The sequence below is a fragment of the Mobula hypostoma genome, chromosome 3, assembly GCF_963921235.1.
Source record: "Mobula hypostoma chromosome 3, sMobHyp1.1, whole genome shotgun sequence".
Lineage (NCBI taxonomy): Eukaryota > Metazoa > Chordata > Chondrichthyes > Myliobatiformes > Myliobatidae > Mobula > Mobula hypostoma.
The window spans coordinates 215,118,811-215,138,315 of NC_086099.1; the positions used below are offsets into that span (position 1 = coordinate 215,118,811).

Genomic DNA, 19,505 nt, shown 5'->3' on the forward strand with positions numbered 1-19,505 from the left:
AATCCCTCTTTTCCTCATCCCCTCCCTGATCACTCCCTGTCCTCCCCAGTCACTCCTCCTTGATTCCCTCATCCTCTTCTCCTTGATCCCCTCGTCCTCTCCTCCTTGATCCCCTCATGCTTCTCCTCCTCGATCCCATCGACCTCAAGCACTCCCCACCTCCTCCTCAGTCACTTGCTCCCCTTCTCAACTCCTCCTCCTCAATCACTTGTCCCCTCGAACACCCCTCATCGTCCCCTCGACCCCCCCTCGTCCACTGGACCCCCTTCTCATCCCCTTGACCTCCCTTCCGCTGTCCCCTCGAAGCCCCCTCCCCATCCCCTCAACCCCCTCCCCATCCTCTCAAACTCCCTCCTAGTCCTCTCGACACCCCCCACGCCCATCCTCTTGAACCCCCTCCCCCTCCTCTTGATCCCACCTCCTTGTCCCCTCGACTCCCCCTGCCCCCTTTGTCTCGTCTTTATTTCAACCCACTCTTATTTCCTCAACCCCCTCTGACCCATTGACCCTGACTCGTCCCATCAACCTCATGCACCTCATACCCTTGCCCCCTTCCTTGTCCCCACCTCATCCCCTCGCATCCCTCCTCATCCCTTCCTCAATCACCCCCTCCCATCCTTATCCCTTCCTCTTCGTTCAGTCCTCCCCTCCATTCCGCTTCTCCATCGGTCCCTCCCTTCAATTTATTTCGAAATATTGTGTGTAAAATAAGTGGTTGGCTCAGATTCAGGCCATGTTATTTTAGTATTGCCCATATGTAACTCTAAAGTGAACAAGCTTTTTAAGAGGAAATTGTAGGCATTTGTTCTTCCGTTCCCTCATATAACCCTCCCCTGCCCCCACTCTCTCACACTCCCTCTTCCCTCTTCCCCCCGCACCTCCTTGTGCTTGCTATCCTCTCTTCTCCTCACCCTTCTCATTGCGTCCTCCCTTCTCAATCACTCCCTTCCCTCTCACCCTCTCCTCAATTACTCCCCCCATCCTTTCCTCTTCGATCAGTCCCTCTCTTTCTTGTCCCCTCCTCCTCAATCATTCCTCCAGCTCTCCAATCACTCCTTCACTCCTTAATCCCCTACTCCTCAATCAATCCCTCTTTTCCTCATCCCTTCCCTGATCACTCCCTCTCCTCCCCAGTCACTCCTCCTTTATCCCCTCAACCTCTCCTTGATCCCCTCCTCCTCTCCTCCTTGATCCCCTCATGCTTCTCCTCCTCGATCCCATCAACCTCAAGCACTCCCCACCTCTTCCTCAGTCACTTGCTCCCCTCCTCAACCCCTCCTCCTCAATCACTTGTTCCCTCCTCATCCCGTCCTCCCCTCGAACCCCCCATCATCCCCTGGACCCCCCTCATTCCCTTGACCCCCTCCTTATCCCTTCGACCCCCCTCCCACTGTCCCCTCGAACCCCTTCCCCATCCCCTCAACCCCCGTCCCCGCCTTCTCGACCCTCCTCCCTGTCCTCTCGAACTCTCTCCTAGTCCTCTCGACATCCCCCACCCCCATCCTCTTGAGCCCCCTCCCCCTCCTCTTGATCTCACTTCCTTGTCCCTTTGACTCCCCCTGCCCCTTTCGTCTCCTCTTCATTTCCTCAACCCCCCGACCTATTGACCCTGACTCGTCCCATCAACCTCATGCTCCTCATACCCTTGCCCCCTTCCTTGTCCCCTTGCCCCCACCTCATCCCCTCGCATCCCTCCTCGTCCCTTCCTCCTCAATCACTCCCTCCCATCCTCATCCCTTCCTCTTCGTTCAGGCCTCCCCTCCATTCCGCTTCTCCATCAGTCCCTCCCTTCAATTTATTTCGAAATATTGTGTGTAAAATAAGTGGTTGGCTCAGATTCAGGCCATATTATTTTAGTATTGCCCATATGTAACTCTAAAGTGAACAAGCTTTTTAAGAGGAAATTGTAGGCATTTGTTCTTCCGTTCCCTCATATAACCCTCCCCTGCCCCCACTCTCTCACACTCCCTCTTCCCTCTTCACCCCGCACCTCCTTGTGCTTGCTATCCTCTCTTCTCACCCTTGCTCGCTTCCACCTCCTCGCCTCCTTCCACCCATCCACCCGCCCCTCCTCACTCTTCTGCATCCCAGCCACATTACAAATGTGTGTGTGTGTGATATATGGCTGGTGTAACTTCAATTCAGACAATTTGAAGTAGTGATCATACATAAACTTAACGTGAGTAGTGTTTGCTGTAGTGTAGTGCATCTGCTTTCCCCCTTTCTTGTAGTTTATATTTTTTGATAATTTTTCTTTTATTTGTTTGTTATTGCATCTGTTCCTCCCATTCATACATTCAGCTGAGTCTGTGTCACTGGGAGTATTTAATCAATACAGTTTTTGATAGGATTATGTTACAGTTATGCTTCTGGAATACTTTGTCTATGGGTTAGGCAGAAGGACTTAGATTTACTGCTGCTCTTCCGTCTGACTTGCACTGCTGCTTACATTCTGTTAGTAATGCTGTGAACTGTTGCCAGCCATCACTGTGATTGAGCAAGGGCTGTGAATTCTAATTGAAAGGAAAGGATGTGCTTATGTGTGGTGTAAAATCATTGATGGATTAAAGGACTAATTGTGTGATTTTCTCAAAAGGAGCCTCTTACTTTTTCCCTGAAGCTGCAAAACCAAAGCAGATGACTCATGAGATGTCAGCTAGAACTGCAGTGTTTATGAAATGCTAATCTTTAAGAAAAAGGAAAAAAACGATATTTAGAAGTGCCAGATTTAATAGGAAGCCAGAATAATCATTAGCTCTAGGTCAGATGCTGGATAAAACCAGCCAAGACCTTGTCAAAAAATGCAATCTCATTGAAAAGCATGATCCCTGCTTTGCCATGTCCACTTCCTTTTAAGAGGATGGAGACATTTATTTCCTTTCTAAACATAAACCTGCTTTGTTTCTGGCTTAGTTTAGTCACATTGTTAAATAAAGTTGACATTTTATCGCAAGCCCTAAAAGTCAAAGGAGAAGCTGATACAGGATAAAAACTGGTTTTTGATCAAGATTCCCTTTCAGTTTTGAAGGATTTTTATATATCGAAATTCCCTAAGTGTGCTTGTTGGTATTAAGCAAATTCTGTCCAATATACTTCAACTTTAGAATATGTAAGTGGAATACTTCGTAATATCTTTGTGTGTATTTGTGAATAAATATGATTTTACATTATGTATGGATGTATCTGTGTTGTGTGTGTGTATGATTTTACATGTAATCCTCATCTAGTAAATAGGCGGATGCTTTAACAATATATTTCACTTTAGCATACCGTGTGCACAGAAAATTAAAAAGCAGTTGGAATAAAATGTTAACACTGCAACTTAAGTTAATTGTTAAGTCAGCTATATTGATCAGGGAAAGTAAATGCCGGAGCACAGCTGTACGGGAGCTATTGATTTCTAAAATAACCTGTCTGTGGCTAAGAAACTATGTCTGCCTGTGGGTTTATTTCACATCTGAAATTCAATATCAATTGACTTGCTTTCCATGTCCAAGTGTTGTTTTACATATTGCTAATTTGAAATATTTGCATCCTTTGCCGTGGCTGTTTACATCATACTCCTCTGTTTAGCTAGTTAGGTCTGCATTCATCTGCTCTAATCTGTTCCCATCCATCCACAGAATCGCCCCAGAAAATACTCTCTTTCCATTTCTGTACTATTACCTTTAATGCCCCACGTTTCTCATTTATGTGTTACTCCTCAACAACATTCTGCAGTCATTTACAAAAGAGATTCTGCAGATGCTGGAAATCTTGAGCATCACACACAAAATGCTAAAGGAACTCAGCAGGTCAGGCAGCATCTATGGAGGGGAGTAAAGAGTCAACATTTTGGGCCGAGACCCTTCATCAGGACTGGAAAGGAAAGGGGTTGAAGCCAGAATAAAAAGATAGGGGGAACATAGAATATAGAACAGTACAACACAAGAACAGGCCATTCATCCCACAGTGTTGTGCCAAACCAGCTAAAAAGCAAATCAAAAGCACCCAAACGCTAATCTGTTTTACCTACAACATGCCAATCCCTCCATCCTCATTACATCCATTTGCTTATCCAAACACTTTTAAAAGCCTTTAATGTATTTGCCTCTACCACCATACCAGGCATCGACTGAGTAAAAAACGTATCCCTCACATCCCCCTTGATCCTACCTCCGCTCATCTTCAATACTTGCCCTCTACATTTAGATATTTCAACCCTGGGAAACATGTCTCTGTCCATTCCATCTATGCCTTGCATAATTTTGTAAACCTCTCTCAGATCTCTCCTCAGCCCTGGCACTCCAGAGAAAACAACCCAAGTTTATTTCTCCAATCCAGACAGCATCCTGGTAAACCTCTCCAAAGCCTCAATATCCTTCCTACAGTGGAGGCGACCAAAACTGGATGCAATACTCCAGATGTGGCCTAACTATAACTTTATAAAGTTGCAATCTAACCTCTTGACTTTTGAACTCAGTGCTTTGACTAATAAAAGCTAGCATTCCATAAGCCTTCTTAACCACTTTATTGAGCTGTGTAGCTATTTTCAAGGAGCTAGGAAATTGAATCCCAAGATTTCTCTGCTTAGCAGTGTTACTCGCTCCTTACATTTGCCCTACAAAGGTGCAACGTCTTACATTTATCTGGGTTAAACTCCATCTGCCATTTTTCGGCCCATATCTGCAGCTGATCTTTTTCACTCTGTATTCTTTGTCAGCCTTCTACACAACTGTACCAATCTTGGTATCATCCATAAACTTACTAACCCACCTTTCTCATCCAGGTCAGTTATACACATCACAAACAGCAGATGTCCCAGCACAGATCCCTGCGGAAAGCAAATAACTACAGACCTCCAGTTTGAATAAGTCCTTTCAACCACTACTCACTGTTTTTTATGCGCAAGCCAGTTTTGAATCCAAACGGCCAATTTGCCATGGACCCCATGCATCCTAATCTTCTGGATTAGCCTCCCATGAAGGACTTTTGTCAAATGCCTTACTAAAATCCATGTAGACAACACCCACTACCCTACCCTCATCAATCTCTCTCATCACCTTGATTAAAAAAAATCAAGTTGGTAAGGCATGACCTGCCACTGACATGCTGGCTCTCCCAAATCAGGCTATGGGTTTCCAAATGCTCCTATATCCTGTCCCTAAAAATTTTCTCCAGCAATTTCCTGACAACTGACCTGAGACTCAGTGGACTATAGTTTCCAGGATTTTCCCTTGTTCCCTTCGTAATAGAGGTACAACATTAACTACTTGCCAGTCCTCTGGTACCTTGCCTTTAGCTAGAGAGGACATTCCAGCAATCTCGTCTCTTGCCTCTTTCAGTAACCTAGGGTAAGCAGAAACTTCCTGCAAATAAAGACCCAAGCAATTGATTTTTTGTTCTTGACATAGACTTCAGTCAATGACAGTTCCCGTATCAAAATGATGTCATTAAACTGGAAAGGGTGCAAAAAGATCCACAAAGATGTTACTGGGACCATGGAGCTTGAGTTGTAAGAAGAGAGTGGGTAGACAGGGATCTTTATTTCCCCTGAAGTATAGAAGGCTTAGGGGTGACCTAGTAGAAGTTTATAAAATCATGAGAAACTTAGATAAGGTGAATGGTCCAAGTCTTTTCCCCAGGGTAGTGAAGTCTAAAACTGGAGGGTGTTGTTACGTACCCCGTAACTGGGTTGTCAAACCAGCAGAAATGGATCACTCAGTTGGAGTCTGGATTACTAGAACTAAGGAAGTTTTATTAAAGAAACAAGCAACACAGTACTCTAATCAAAAGGATAATGAATGCAACAGTTCAGCAATGATAAACATACATGTACACAGAATTAAGGTAACAGGATCAATCAAGCTCTATCGTTGTCTAGGGGTAAATGACCAGTTTCAAAGTGACGCAAAGTTCAGTTCAATTTAGTTCAGTTCAGTTCGCAGTAATCGCTGCCGTGGGAGATGGACAGTGTGGGGGAAGGAGAGAGAGAGCAAAAACGAATGAATATTCAAGGCTTCCACACAGACCTTCGCAGTCAGCTTTCAGGCGAGTCCTTTGTGATGTCATCTGAGGTCACCGACCATGACCCCTCCGTTTCCAGATGCGATCGTTTCCCTGCGGTGAACCTGGCACCCAGGCAAGGGTGGACACAGACCAGGTTCCTGCCGATCGTGCCTTTCCACCCTGAGCGTCTATGGCATGTCCCGCGACTAGCCGTCCAAAACTTCCCACCGACTTGTGAGAGGTGCACCGCTTCCAGGGTCTCGTTACCTCGGGGTGTCGTGTGTGTCCTGCCTTAGCGAACCTGTCCCTTTTTATCCCCCTGCTGGGGTATCGCCTGTCCATCACTTCAAACAGTTCAGGGTTCAAAGGGGGAGCCGATCTTGACAGCTCTCCTTCCCCTTCATTAACATCTCCAAATGCTGCTCCATTGTTTTCCTTATCTCTCTCTCTCCTGAAGACAGGTGGCAGACCAACTGCTGATCCCACTGGTGCCAGCACAGGACAGCTACATCTTAATCTATGTGTATTCTTGTCACAAAGGTGAGAGAGGAAAATCTTTCACACAGTGGTGGGTATATGGAAAAATCTGTCAGAGGAAGTGGTAGGGCCAGGTACAATGCAATGCTTAGCTATAGTTAGACAAGAGCCTGCAGAGCCTTTTTTGGTGCTGTATAACTGACTCTGTTACTATATTCTGACCGTGGTTCCCTTTTACCCAAGATGAGCTTCAGGTGAAATATCAACATCTACATTCCACCTGCTGCCACCTCCTGAAGTACTGCCATTTGCACAGCTGTTCCAAGCTGACTGCAGAAATTCTCAGTCATGCAAATGTCACCTCTTAAATATATGAGACAAAAACTGACAGACTGGTTCAATGGACAGAAAACTACAAATGGAATTTAGTACAGAGAAGTGTGAGTAATGGGAAGTGCAGTAAGGGATTACTCTGTAAGTGGAAGGAAATTGTAGGGTATGGAGGAACCAGGGGACCTTGGGCCTTATGTTCCATAAATCTTGAAGTGCAAATGGACATCAGTAATGTGTACAGGTGCATTCCTCTGTTGCTGCATTGCAGGAAAGATGTAATTGCACAGGAGAGGATACAGAGATCTGCATGAGTGTTGCCAAGATTGAAAAACAAAGATGAGATCAACTGGGAGTGTTTCCTTTGGAATAAGGGAGGCTGAGGGGAGATTTAATTAAGGCATATAAAAAGGAGGGGCGTGGAATAAATTGGAATGACCTGTTTTCATTAAAGGCGGACTAAAAGCCAGTGGCATAGATCTAAAGTAATTTGAAAAAAAAATAGAAAAGGGAATGACAAAACATTTTATCTGGGGTGTGGGAAGAATCTAGGAATTTACATCGTAAAAACTGGTAAGAGCAAAAACTCATCAGATATGAAAATCATTTGGAATAACATGCACAAAATGCTGCTTGACCTGCTGAGTTTCTCCAGCATTCTGTGGGTGTTCCTCTGGATTTCCAGCATCTTCAGAATCTGTCGTGAAAATGATTTAGATGTACACTTAAAGAGCTAAAATCTGCAGTTCTAGTAACTTGGTGCCGGAAGATGAGATGAGATTCCATGGTTCTTTTGATGAGTGTTGGTGCAGTGGACCAAATGGCAGCTCCTGCCTCATTACTTTTCTTAGATTTACATAAAATTAAACATTTTACACTCAGTCTTGAAATGTCTTTCTTTGTTAAACTCTCTGTAATCTTGAGTCTTCATAGGTTATTAATTGCTATTCATTCTTTGCTCCCATTCCCAGTGATCTATGTTAGTTTCTGCTTGAGTAATGCTCAAGTTTTAGAATTTCCAAACTTATTTTCAAATCCCTTTTCTAGTCTTGAGTAACATGGCCAAAACTTCATCTGTTTGTTTACCTCCATAGATGTTGCCTGACCCATTGAGTTCCTCCAGCATTTTGTGTTTGGGTATATGTATTGCTCAAGATTTCCAGCATCTGCAGAATCACTGTCTCCTTTTCTAGTATTGTCCCTTCTATCTCCACTGGTGTTGCAGCTTTCTCAACTGTCTGTTCTTAATTCTGTCCCGATCACCCTCATTAAGTTGTTCCAGCACCGACAGCAATGGCTTCAGCTGCCAATCTTAAACTGCAGAGTTCCACCCTAAACCACAGTGTTTCCTTTATAAGATGCTGTAAAGGCCAGCACATGGGAAGCTTCTGTTTATCTGTCCTAATGTTTCTTTATGTGCCCTGTTATCAAGTTTTGATTACTAGCACTCCTGTGAGTGGCACAAGATGGTTAAAACATTAAAGATGCTTTGTATATGTCCTCCCAGGTTCCGTTCTGGAGAACTGCTTGTAACCCAAACAGTTCACAAACTGGAAATGCAGCCGCCCAAGTTTATATTTAAATAAAAACACGGGTCAGCCGAGGGCAATGTGTCATTAAACCAGCCTGTTTAACCTGGTCATTCAGCTTTCTCTGCAAGATGCAGCATTGTTGCTGCAAACCAAGTTCCCACACTGGTGATGCAGCAGTTTTTCACATTTTGCCATGTGTGTTAAGGTTGTTTCTGAATATCCACATCTTGACATGATCAGGTCAAGTCAAGTCAGAAAGCAATTTCTGCAAAAGCCACTGAGGCTGCCAGGAAAGTTTTAGACAAGGAGTGAATATACCACTGGCCACCAAGATTGAGCAAACCCGGAAGCTGACTCCAAAATGTCAGAAGATGCCTGCAGCCTCACAGCACTCAGCAAGTCCAGCCAGTCAGTATACCAAATATTCGTTTATGTGTACAGGCTGTACTTAAGTCAGGTGTTTGTAACCTGGGGAGAACCAATACATTTATTTATTCATTATTTGAATTGGATTGAGTTGACTTATACATGAGGAGTAAAAATCTTTATGGTACATCTCCATCAAATGTGCAATTTATAATAAATAGTATGTACAACAGGACAGTCGGTATAACAGAAATACAGTTGTGTCAGCATGAATTAAGCAGTCTGATGGCCTGGTGGAAGAATCTGTCCCGGAGCCTGTTGGTCCTGGCTTTTATGCTGCGGTACCGTTTCCCGGATGGTAGCAGCTGAAACAGATTGTGGTTGGGGTGACTCGGGTCCCCAATGATCCTTCAGGCCTTTTTTACACACCTGTCTTTGTAAATCTCCTGAATAGTGGGAAGTTCACATTACAGATGCACTGGGCTGTCCGCACCACTCTGCAGAATCCTGTGATTGAGGGAAGTACAGTTCCCATACCAGGCAGTGATGCAGCTAGTCAGGATACTCTCAATTGTGCCCCTGTAGAAAGTTGTTAGGATTCGGGGGCCCATTCCAAACTTCTTCAACCATTTGAGGTGAAAGAGGCGCTGTTGTGCCTTTTTCACTACACAGCTGGTACTTACAGACCACGTGAGATCCTTGGTGATGTGTATGCCGAAGAACTTAAAGCTGTTCACCCTCTCAACCCCAGATCCATTGATGTCAATAAGGGGTTAGCCTGTTTCCGTTCCTCCTGTAGTCCACAATCAGCTCCTTTGTTTTTGCAACATTGAAGGAGAGGTTGTTTTCTTGACACCACTGTGTCAGGGTGATGACTTCTTTGTAGGCTGCCTCGTTATTATTTCGGCTTAGGCCAATTTAGTGATGCAGTGCGGAAAAGGCCCTTCTGATCCAATGAGCCCTGCCATTCCTCAAACCACCTATTTAATCCCAGCCTAATCGCAGGACAATGTACAATGACTGATTAACCTACCAACCAGCCTGTCTTTGGACTGTGGGAGTAAACCGGAGCACCTGGAAGAAACCCACGCAGTCACAGGGGAGACGTACAAGTTCCTTACAGATGGCGCTGAAATTGAACTTCGAACTCCGGAACATCCAGAGTTGTCATAGTGCTACATTAACCGTTACCTACTCTGTTGAGAAGGAGAGAATAGGTTTGGAATGATTTGGAATCTAGACTTGGTGTAACTTACAATAGGATTTTGGAAATTAGCTCAAAAGCAAGTTTAGATTGTTATCAAATGAAGTTAACATGTTACAGCATATTAAGTGTACCTGAGGAATTTATTTTCTGTTCTTTTGGTCCTCCCCGATCCTCACCAAAGTAATATATGCCAGTCTTTTGAAGCATCGACTATTTAAGTTTGTAATTTCAAAGCAGCAGCTTTCATAATGGTGCTTTGAGTATTAAACTTTTTCTTCAGTGCCTGTTCCTGAATTGTCCTGAACATCGCCTCTGATCTGGGCCGACATTTACGTGCTGGGTGGCACCTAATTAATTAGCTTGTTTATTTTGGCTTTTTTCTTAAAGATGTGCTGGGTGCATCCCGACAACCGCTGCACCCCTGCATGCTTCGTGGATCGGTATCGGTCTGCAGTCCGGACCACTGCTATACAGGATGCCCTGTATCTTGCCATCTGTACCTTTGATCCCAAATTCATCCACAGGCCTTTGATTTGTGCCATTTTGGCGATAAATGGTCCATTATGACAGGTTTGCTGTAATAGGAAATATTTGGAGAGAACGTAGAACAGTACAGATGTACTTACAATCGGCTTACAATGTAGTACAAAACCAGTTAAATGTCTAACTGAGCTAATCCCTTCTGCCTACTCAAGGTTCCTATCCCTTCATTCTCTAGACTTTCATGTTCAAAATGATTTAGTGTCATTTCCAGTACACAAGGGTAAAGGAGAAAGAAAAAAATTGTTACTCTGGATCCAATGCAACTCAAAAAAATGCAATAAGGTAAAGAACACAATAGCCATATAACCATATAACAATTACAGCATAGAAACAGGCCCTCTCGGCCCCTCTAGTCTATGCCGAACGCTTACTCTCACCTAGTCCTACCAACCTGCACTCAGCCCATAACCCTCCATTCCTTTCCTGTCCATGTAGCTATCCAATTTTACTTTACATGACAATATCGAACCTGTCTCTACCACTTCTGCTGGATGCTCATTCCACACAGCTACCACTCTCTGAGTAAAGAAGTTCCCTCTCATGTTACCCCTAAACTTTTGCCCCCTAACTCTTAACTCATGTCCTCTTGTTTGAATCCTCCCTACTCTCAATGGAAAAAGCCTATCCACGTCGACTCTATCTATCCCCCTCATAATTTTAAATACCTCTATCAAGTCCCCCCTCAACCTTCTGTGCTCCAAAGAATAGAGACCAACTTGTTCAGCCTTTCTCTGTAACGTAGGTGCTGAAACCCAGGTAACATTCTAGTAAATCTTCTCTGTACTCTCTCTAATTTGTTGACATCTTTCATATAATTCGGTGACCAGAACTGTACACAATACTCCAAATTTGGCCTTACCAATGCCTTGCACAATTTTAACATTACATCCCAACTCCCATACTCAATGCTCTGATTTATAAAAGCCAGCATACCAAAAGCTTTCTTCACCACCCTATCCACATGAGATCCCACCTTCAGGGAACTATGCACCATTATTCCTCGATCCCTCTGTGCCACTGCATTCTTCAATGCCCTACCATTTACCATGTATGTCCTATTTTGATTACTCCTACCAAAATGTAGCACCTTACATTTATCAGCATTAAACTCCATCTGCCATCTTTCAGCCCACTCTTCTAACTGGCCTAAATCTCTGCAAGCTTTGAAAACCTACTTCATTATCCACAACGCCACCTATCTTAGTATCATCTGCATACTTACTAATCCAATTTACCACCCCATCATCCAGATCATTAATGTATATGGCAAACAACATTAGACCCAGTACAGATCCCTGAGGCACACCACTAGTCACCGGCCTCCAATCTGATAAACAGTTATCCACCACTACTCTCTGGCGTCTCCCATCCAGCCACTGCTGAATCCATTTTACTACTTCAATATTAATACCTAATGATTGAACCTTCCTAACTAACCTTCCGTGTGGAACCTTGTCAAAGGCCTTACTGAAGTCCATATAGACAACATCCACCGCTTTACCCTCGTCAACTTTCCTAGTAACCTCTTCAAAAAATTCAATAAGATTTGTCAAACATGACCTTCCATGCACAAATCCATGTTGACTGTTCCTAATTGAACCCTGTCTATCCAGATAATTATATATATCATCTCTAAGAATACTTTCCATCAGTTTACCCACCACTGACATCAAACTCACAGGCCAATAATTGCTAGGTTTACTCATAGAACCCTTTTTAAACAATGGAACAACATGAGCAATACGCCAATCCTCCGGCACCATCCCCGTTTCTGATGACATTTGAAATATTTCTGTCAGAGCCTGTTATTTCTACACTAACTTCCCTCAAGGTCCCATGGAATATCCTGTCAGGACCCGGAGACTTATCCACTTTTATATTCCTTAAAAGCTCCAGTACTTCCTCTTCTTTAATCATCATAGTTTCCATAACTTCCCTACCTGTTTCTCTTACCTTACACAATTCAATATCCTTCTCCTTAGTGAATACCGGAGAAAAGAAATTGTCCAAAATCTCCCCCATCTCTTTTGGTTCCACACATAGCTGTCCACTCTGATTCTCTTAGGGACTAATTTTATCCCTCACTATCCTTTTGCTATTAATATAACTGTAGAAACCCTTTGGATTTATTTTCACCTTACTTGCCAAAGCAACCTCGTATCTTCTTTTAACTTTTGTAATTTCTTTCTTAAGATTCTTTTTACATTCTTTATGTTCCTCGAGCACCTCATTAACTCCATGCTGCCTATATTTATTTATTGTAGATAGCTCTCTTTTTCCGAACCAAGTTTCCAATATCCCTTGAAAACCATTGCTCTCTCAAACTTTTAACCTTTCCTTTCAACCTAACAGAAACATAAAGATTCTGTACCCCCAAAATTTCACCTTTAAATGACCTCCATTTCTCTATTACATCCTTCCCATAAAACAAATTGTCCCAATCTACTCCTTCTGAATCCTTTCGCATCTCCTCAAAGTTAGCCTTTCTCCAATCAAAAATCTCAACCCTGGGTCCAGACCTATCCTTCTCCATAATTATATTGAAACTAATGGCACTGTGATCACTGGACCCGAAGTGCTCCACAACATATACCTCCGTTACCTGACCTATCTCATTCCCTAAGAGGAGATCCAACACTGCCCCTTCTCTAGTTGGTACCTCTATGTATTGCTGCAAAAAACTATCCTGCACACATTTTACAAACTCCAAACCATCCAGCCCTTTTACAGTATGGGCTTCCCAGTCTATGTGTGGAAAATTAAAATCTCCCACAATCACAACCTTATGTCTACTACAAATATCTGCTATCTCCTTACAAATTTGCTCCTCCAATTCTCGCTCCTCATTAGGTGGTCTAGAATACACCCCTAGAAGTGTTACTACACCTTTCCCGTTCCTCAATTCCACCCAAATAGCCTCCCTAGATGAGCCCTTTAATCTATCCTGCCAAAGCACCGCTGTAATATTTTCTCTGACAAGCAATGCAACACCTCCCCCTCTTGTCCCTCCAATTCTGTCACACCTGAAACAACAAAATCCAGGAATATTTAGTTGCCAATCACACCCCTCTTGCAACCATGTTTTACTAATAGCTACCACATCATACTTCCAGGTATCAATCCATGCTCTAAGCTCATCCACCTTTCTTATAATGCTCCTAGCATTAAAATAAATGCATTTAAGAATTTTTCCACCTCTTACTCTCTGGTTATCACTAACGGTGCAAACAACTTTATTATCTTCTTTTTCTTCCTTCTCCCCTACATCTGTTCCTACACTCTGGTTCCCCTCCCCCCTTGTATCTAGTTTAAATCCACTGGAGCCTTTCTAGCAAACCTACCTGCAAAGATATTGTCTCCCTCCAGTTCAGATGTAAACCGTCCCGCCGGAACAGGTCCAGTCTTCCCTGGAAAACAGCCCAATTATCTATAAAACTGAAGCCCTCCCTCCTGCACCATGTCTTCAGCCACGTATTGATCCGCGCTATCTTACTACTTCTAAACCCGTCTGCACATGGCATTGGTAACAATCCTGAGATTGCTATCCTGGAGGTCCTGTCCTTTAACTAACTCCCTAAACTCACCTTTCAGGACCTCCTCAGTCTTTCTACCCACATCATTGGTCCCTACATGGACCATGACATCCGGCTGCTCACCCTCCCTCTTGAGAATACTGAGAGCTCGATCCGAGATATCGTGGACCTTGGCACCAGGGAGGCAACAGACTATCCGGGATTCTTGATCTTTTCCACAGAACCTCTTATCTGTCCCCCTAACTATCGAATCCCCCATCACTACTGCTCTCCTCTTTTCCCTCCTTCCCTTCTGAGCTGAGGGTCCCGTCTCGGTGCCAGAGACGTAACCACTGCAACTTGTCCCTGGAAGGTCATCCCCATCAACCGTATCCAAAATTATATACATATTATTGGTGGGAACGGCCACAGGGGTGCTCTGCTCATTCTGTCTATTCCCCTTCCCTCTCCTGACAGTCACCCAGCTACCTGTCTCCTGACTCTTAGGGGTGTCTACCTCCCTTTAACTCCTCTCTATTTCTGCCTCTGCCTCCCGAATGATCCAAAGTTCATCCAGCTCCAGCTCCAGTTCCCTAACTCAGTTTGTCAGGAGCTGCAGCTGGATGCACCTTTTACAGATGTAGTCATCAGGGACGATTGTGCTCGCCCTGTCTTCCCACATACTGCAAACGGAGCACTCAACTGCCCTAACTGCTGCCTCCATTACCTACTCCTAAGGTAATTAGATTAATTAAAGGAACTTACCCAGCCTTACCTCACTTGGAGTGAAGCTCGTCCTTCAACCTCTGCTCGCCGAAGCCTCTCGAGCCACAGCCTTCCTACTCTGTCTCCCTCTACTCCATTACCCGCTACAACGTCTCCCGCTCTGTTAATCTTCTTGATTTTAAACTCTCCCTCTGCCTCAGGGTCCGACTTTCACACGCTTACGCAGTCATGCCCCGTTCAACTGCCGAAGAAATGACCGACCCTTCTCAATCTTCTCGCTTTTAAACTCTTCTGCTGTCTCATGGTCTGACTTTCACACGCTTGCGCAGTCGTGCCCTATTGAACTGCCAACGAAATAATAATAGAAAGAAAACACACTAAGTATAAATAGTAAAGATAGCTTGTATACATAGATTGATTGCATATCCATAAAGTGGCACAGGATTGTCTGTACATAAGGTGACTGTAGGAAATGATAAAGTTGGAGGTTGAAGGGGTTGATCATCCTGACAGCTTGAGAAAAGTAACTGTTTTTGAGTCTGGTGGTCTTGACATGGATGCTACATAGGCTCCTCGCTGATGGGAGTGGAACAAACAGTCCATGAGCAGGGTTGGTGGGATCCTTTATTACGTTACTGGCCCTTTCCCTGTGTCTATCTGAGAGCCTAAGTACTGCTGTCATATTTGCCTCCAATACCACCCTGGCAGTGTGTTCCAGGCACCTGCCACTCCGTGTCAAAAAATAACAACTTGCTCCACATGTCTCCTATGAATTTACCTTAAATGTATGCCATCTGATATTCAACGTTACAACCTGAGGTAAAAGATACCAGCTATCTACCCCATCTAGGTATCCCATCAACTTATTTGTCCTTTTAAAGTTTCCTTTAAATTTGCGCAGCCTTTGCTTAAATGTTTTGTGCTCATTTTCCTCTTTGGATGCAGAAGTTTAGATCCCAGCAACAGTGTGCTGGAGGAACTTCATGGGTTGATCAGTGTGTGGGGGTTGAAGGGAAGGAATTGTTGGTGATTTAGGTCAAGACCCACATCGAGATTAAAAGCAAGAGGACTGAGGTCAGATCCCAGATCGTTGTTCTAAGATATGTCATGATTCCATCAGATACAGGAGTTGTGCTGATCTTGTTTGCCTTATCTTTATTGAGCAACTGCCAACATATGGAGTTCACAGCACAAAATCTGGCTGCTTGGTCCATCCACTCTGTGCCAGTATTTGCTTGATATGAGTATGCTTCCATTTTAACAGCAGACCCTTTTCTTTGCTTCTCTTGTCCACTTTCTCCTGAAAGGTATCCATATTATTTGTTGAAACTACTCTGTTCATCGGGGAAAGTTTTAACCATTCCAGAATTCCTTGGCCAGACCATGCTCTCTTTTCCCTGCTGTCATCAGGAAGGAGATACATGAGCCTTGGGGCACGCATCACCGGGTTCAGGAACAGTTATTACCCTTCGACCGTTAGGCTCTTGAGCCAGAGGAGATAACTTCACTTAACCTCACTCACCCCAGCACTGAACTATTCCCACAGCTCATGGATTCACTTTCAAGGACTTGTCATCTCATGTTCGTGATATTTATTTATCTAGTTTTTTGTATTTACTGTGAATGTCTTCAAGAAAATGAATCTCAGGGTTCTATGTTCAGTCTTGCCATGGGCAAATCTGCCTTTTTTAAAGCAAAAAGCAATCCTTTCCCCTGAGCCCCTGCACTGGGATTAGTGTTCCTTTAGCTGTAAACATATTTGTCACAGACAAGGTTGAACTAGAATGAACAAGTTGCACTGCATAGTTCCTGTGTGATAATTTTTTTCAGAGATACAGTGCAGAACAGGTCCTTGCGGCCTAATGAGCCGCACTAACCAGCAACCCACCTATTTAACCCTAGCCAAATCACAGGACAATTTACAATTACCTTAACCCACTAACTGGTATGCCTTTGGAATATGGGAGGAAACTGGAGCGCCGGGGGGGGAGGGAGCCCACACGCTCACAGGAACTCCGAACTCCAGTGCCCCAAGCTGTAATAGCGTCGTGCTAACCATGACATTACCGTGGTGCCCAACTTTCTGTGATCTAAATTTAACAATTCAAGTAATCACTCTTACTTGATCCCAAGACAGCAGCTTGTTTGTGTAATTAGAATTGGATTGTTATTACATTCAGAAGTAAACCACAGCCAGCCAGTCCATGTGATAACAAACTCTACATGAGCTGTGACAATAAGTTGAGATGATTTCTCTGTTCTCAAGTTCTTTTGTTTCTCCCTCTCCTGATGTTGGAAAATGTTTCAGTCTGAAACATCATCTGTACTTCTTCCATAGATGCTGCCTGGCCTGCTGAGTTCCTCCAGCATTTTGTGTGTGTTGTTCAGATTACCAGCATCAGCAGATTTTCTCTTGTGTTTTTCCTGATGTTGACATTGTTTCAATCATACCCTGCTTTCTATCCTAATTTTCTTTCCAATTAGGTTGTGTCCCTGTATTTTGGACCGTTCCACCATGAAAAGGTCTATTTCTACATAGACATTTCCATTATTTATTCCCTTAACTAACTCTTGTAATGTGAGAAATCCCCCTTAATAGTAGTTCAATTTACTATAATTTCTTCGCTTAGTCTTAATGTCCTTTAGTAGAATTCCCCAAAAATCACATTGTTTTAAGTTTATTAACAGATCTGCAGTTGATGACATTCTCATTCTCATGGCGAAATTTAATGGTGTCCTTAAATAAATTCCACGCAGTTTCCCTATCCCTGTTAAAAAAAACCTAGAACGTTTCGCAATTTTCCTCTGAAGCTATTTGTAATGATGACTTTTGCATTCTCTGAACATCCACAACTATTTTGTTGCCAACAATACGCAGACAAAACATGATAGACAATAATGCACAGTAAGGTCCCATCAACAGCGGTGGTATGAACTGATTTTGGTTAAAGTTTAAATATCGAAAGGAGATGTTTGTCCATGACCTTGAGCTATTCCAAAACCCTTGGATTTATTAAAATATTTTTTATGTGAAACGTATGGAAGCCAACTTGCACACAGAAAATGACCATCTAACCTGTTTGTTTGTTGGTTGAGATGTAAATATTGGTTAAAAGCACCCAAACTCCATTGCTATTCTGTAGGAATTTCCATTATAGAAACATAGAAAATAGGTGCAGGAGTAGGCCATTTGGCCCTTCGAGCCTGCTCTGCCATTCAGTATGATCATGGCTGATCATCCAACTCAGAACCCTGTACCTGCCTTCTCTCCATGCCTCCTGATCCCTTTAGCCACAAGGGCCGTATCTAACTCCCTCTTAAATACAGCCAATGAACTGGCCTCAACTGTTTCCTGGGGCAGAGAATTCCACAGATTCACCACTCTCTGTGTGAAGAAGTTTTTCCTAATCTCGGTCCTAAAAGGCTTCCCCTTTATCCTCAAACTGTGACCCCTCGTTCTGGACTTCCCCAACATCGGGAACGATCTTCCTGCATCTAGCCTGTCCAATCCCTTTAGGATTTTATACGTTTCAGTAAGATCCCCCCTCAATCTTCTAAATTCTTCATTATGTCTAGTATCTACCGGAGAAATCAGACCAGGTCATGATAACTGATTAAATGTATGCTAGAATGTGCAAAACCCAGCATTTTCAGTGTAGGATTAAAGCAGAATATGAAAATCATTCTATTTCCAGTGGGTAGGAAAGAAGTGTGTTTGAAACCAATTTGATTTTGTGTTGAGCAGAGAACAAGCACTAATACTTGGTGTTCTCATCAGCTGGTAGTGATGTGTAACTTCTGAATGAAGTTCACTCTCTTGCTCTAACCTTTGTTCTCCTTTTTCTTTAACAGCTGAAGAGTCTGACAGTGATATTTATATGAGATTTATGAAATCCCACAAGTGCTATGACATTGTTCCCACCAGTTCAAAGCTTGTTGTATTTGATACTTCATTGCAAGTAAGTTTTTAAAATTAATTTTGAGAGTTTATGCAATTGTGTTGTCATGTTCGGTATATTGGACCTCACTGGCATTGTTGACTGTTGTTGAAGTATTTTTACTTCAGTGAGATTGTTTTAATAAGGTTCCAATAATAAATGCCGGAATCTTAGGATGTGAACTGAATCTGTAATGGCTATCATTATAATGTACCAGTTACCATTATTGCAAACTCCAAACATCAAAGCAGGTTCATTAGTAGTAATAACAGCAACAACCTGTATTTATATTGTGCCTTTGATTTTAAAGTGTAATAAGGTGCTTCATAGAAACACTGCCAAGCAAATAATTAAAACTGAGTCACACAAGGAGAAAGTAAAGCAGATGAAAGAGCCGGATTTTTAAAAATACATCTTAGAAGGAGGAGCAAAAATTAAAAGACGACACATTTAGAGCAGCACTTCAGAATTTAGACCTTAAGCAGCTAAAGCATGTCCTGCTCCAGTGAAGGAGTGTGAGGCCAGTGCTACATGTTGTTTTGGAGAAATTTTCATTAGTTTTCTTTATTATCAGCCCTTTAGATTTTCTACCTATCACCTTCCAGTTTTTTCACTTCACTCCTCTTCCCCACCCACCTGGCTTCACCTATTGCCTTCTAGCTGTCCTACTTTCCCTCTGCACCTTCTTATTATTGCTTCTTCCCCCTCCCTTCTCTGAAGGGTCCCAGCCAGAAACGTTGGCTGTTTGTTTCCCTCCATAGATGCTGCCTGACCTGCTGAGTTCTTCCAGCATCTTGTATGCATTAATCTTTATTAGTTGCTGGTTTTTGATTTGGGATGATGTCTGGACTAGAGAGAAACTTGCCAAAAGGACAGGGGTTGTAAA

General features: G+C 43.3%; 1 protein-coding gene across 7 annotated transcripts in view; it reads left to right on the top strand.

The window, feature by feature from the left end:
• Window positions 1-19,505, top strand: part of LOC134344521 (5'-AMP-activated protein kinase subunit gamma-2-like) — a 512,949-nt gene that overhangs the window by 386,017 nt on the left and 107,427 nt on the right. For all 7 annotated transcript variants that reach the window (XM_063044464.1, XM_063044467.1, XM_063044463.1 and 4 more), the window contains one exon: window positions 18,534-18,640. In XM_063044464.1, the coding sequence (XP_062900534.1) occupies window positions 18,534-18,640 (107 nt within the window). The remainder of the gene's footprint in view (window positions 1-18,533; window positions 18,641-19,505) is intronic.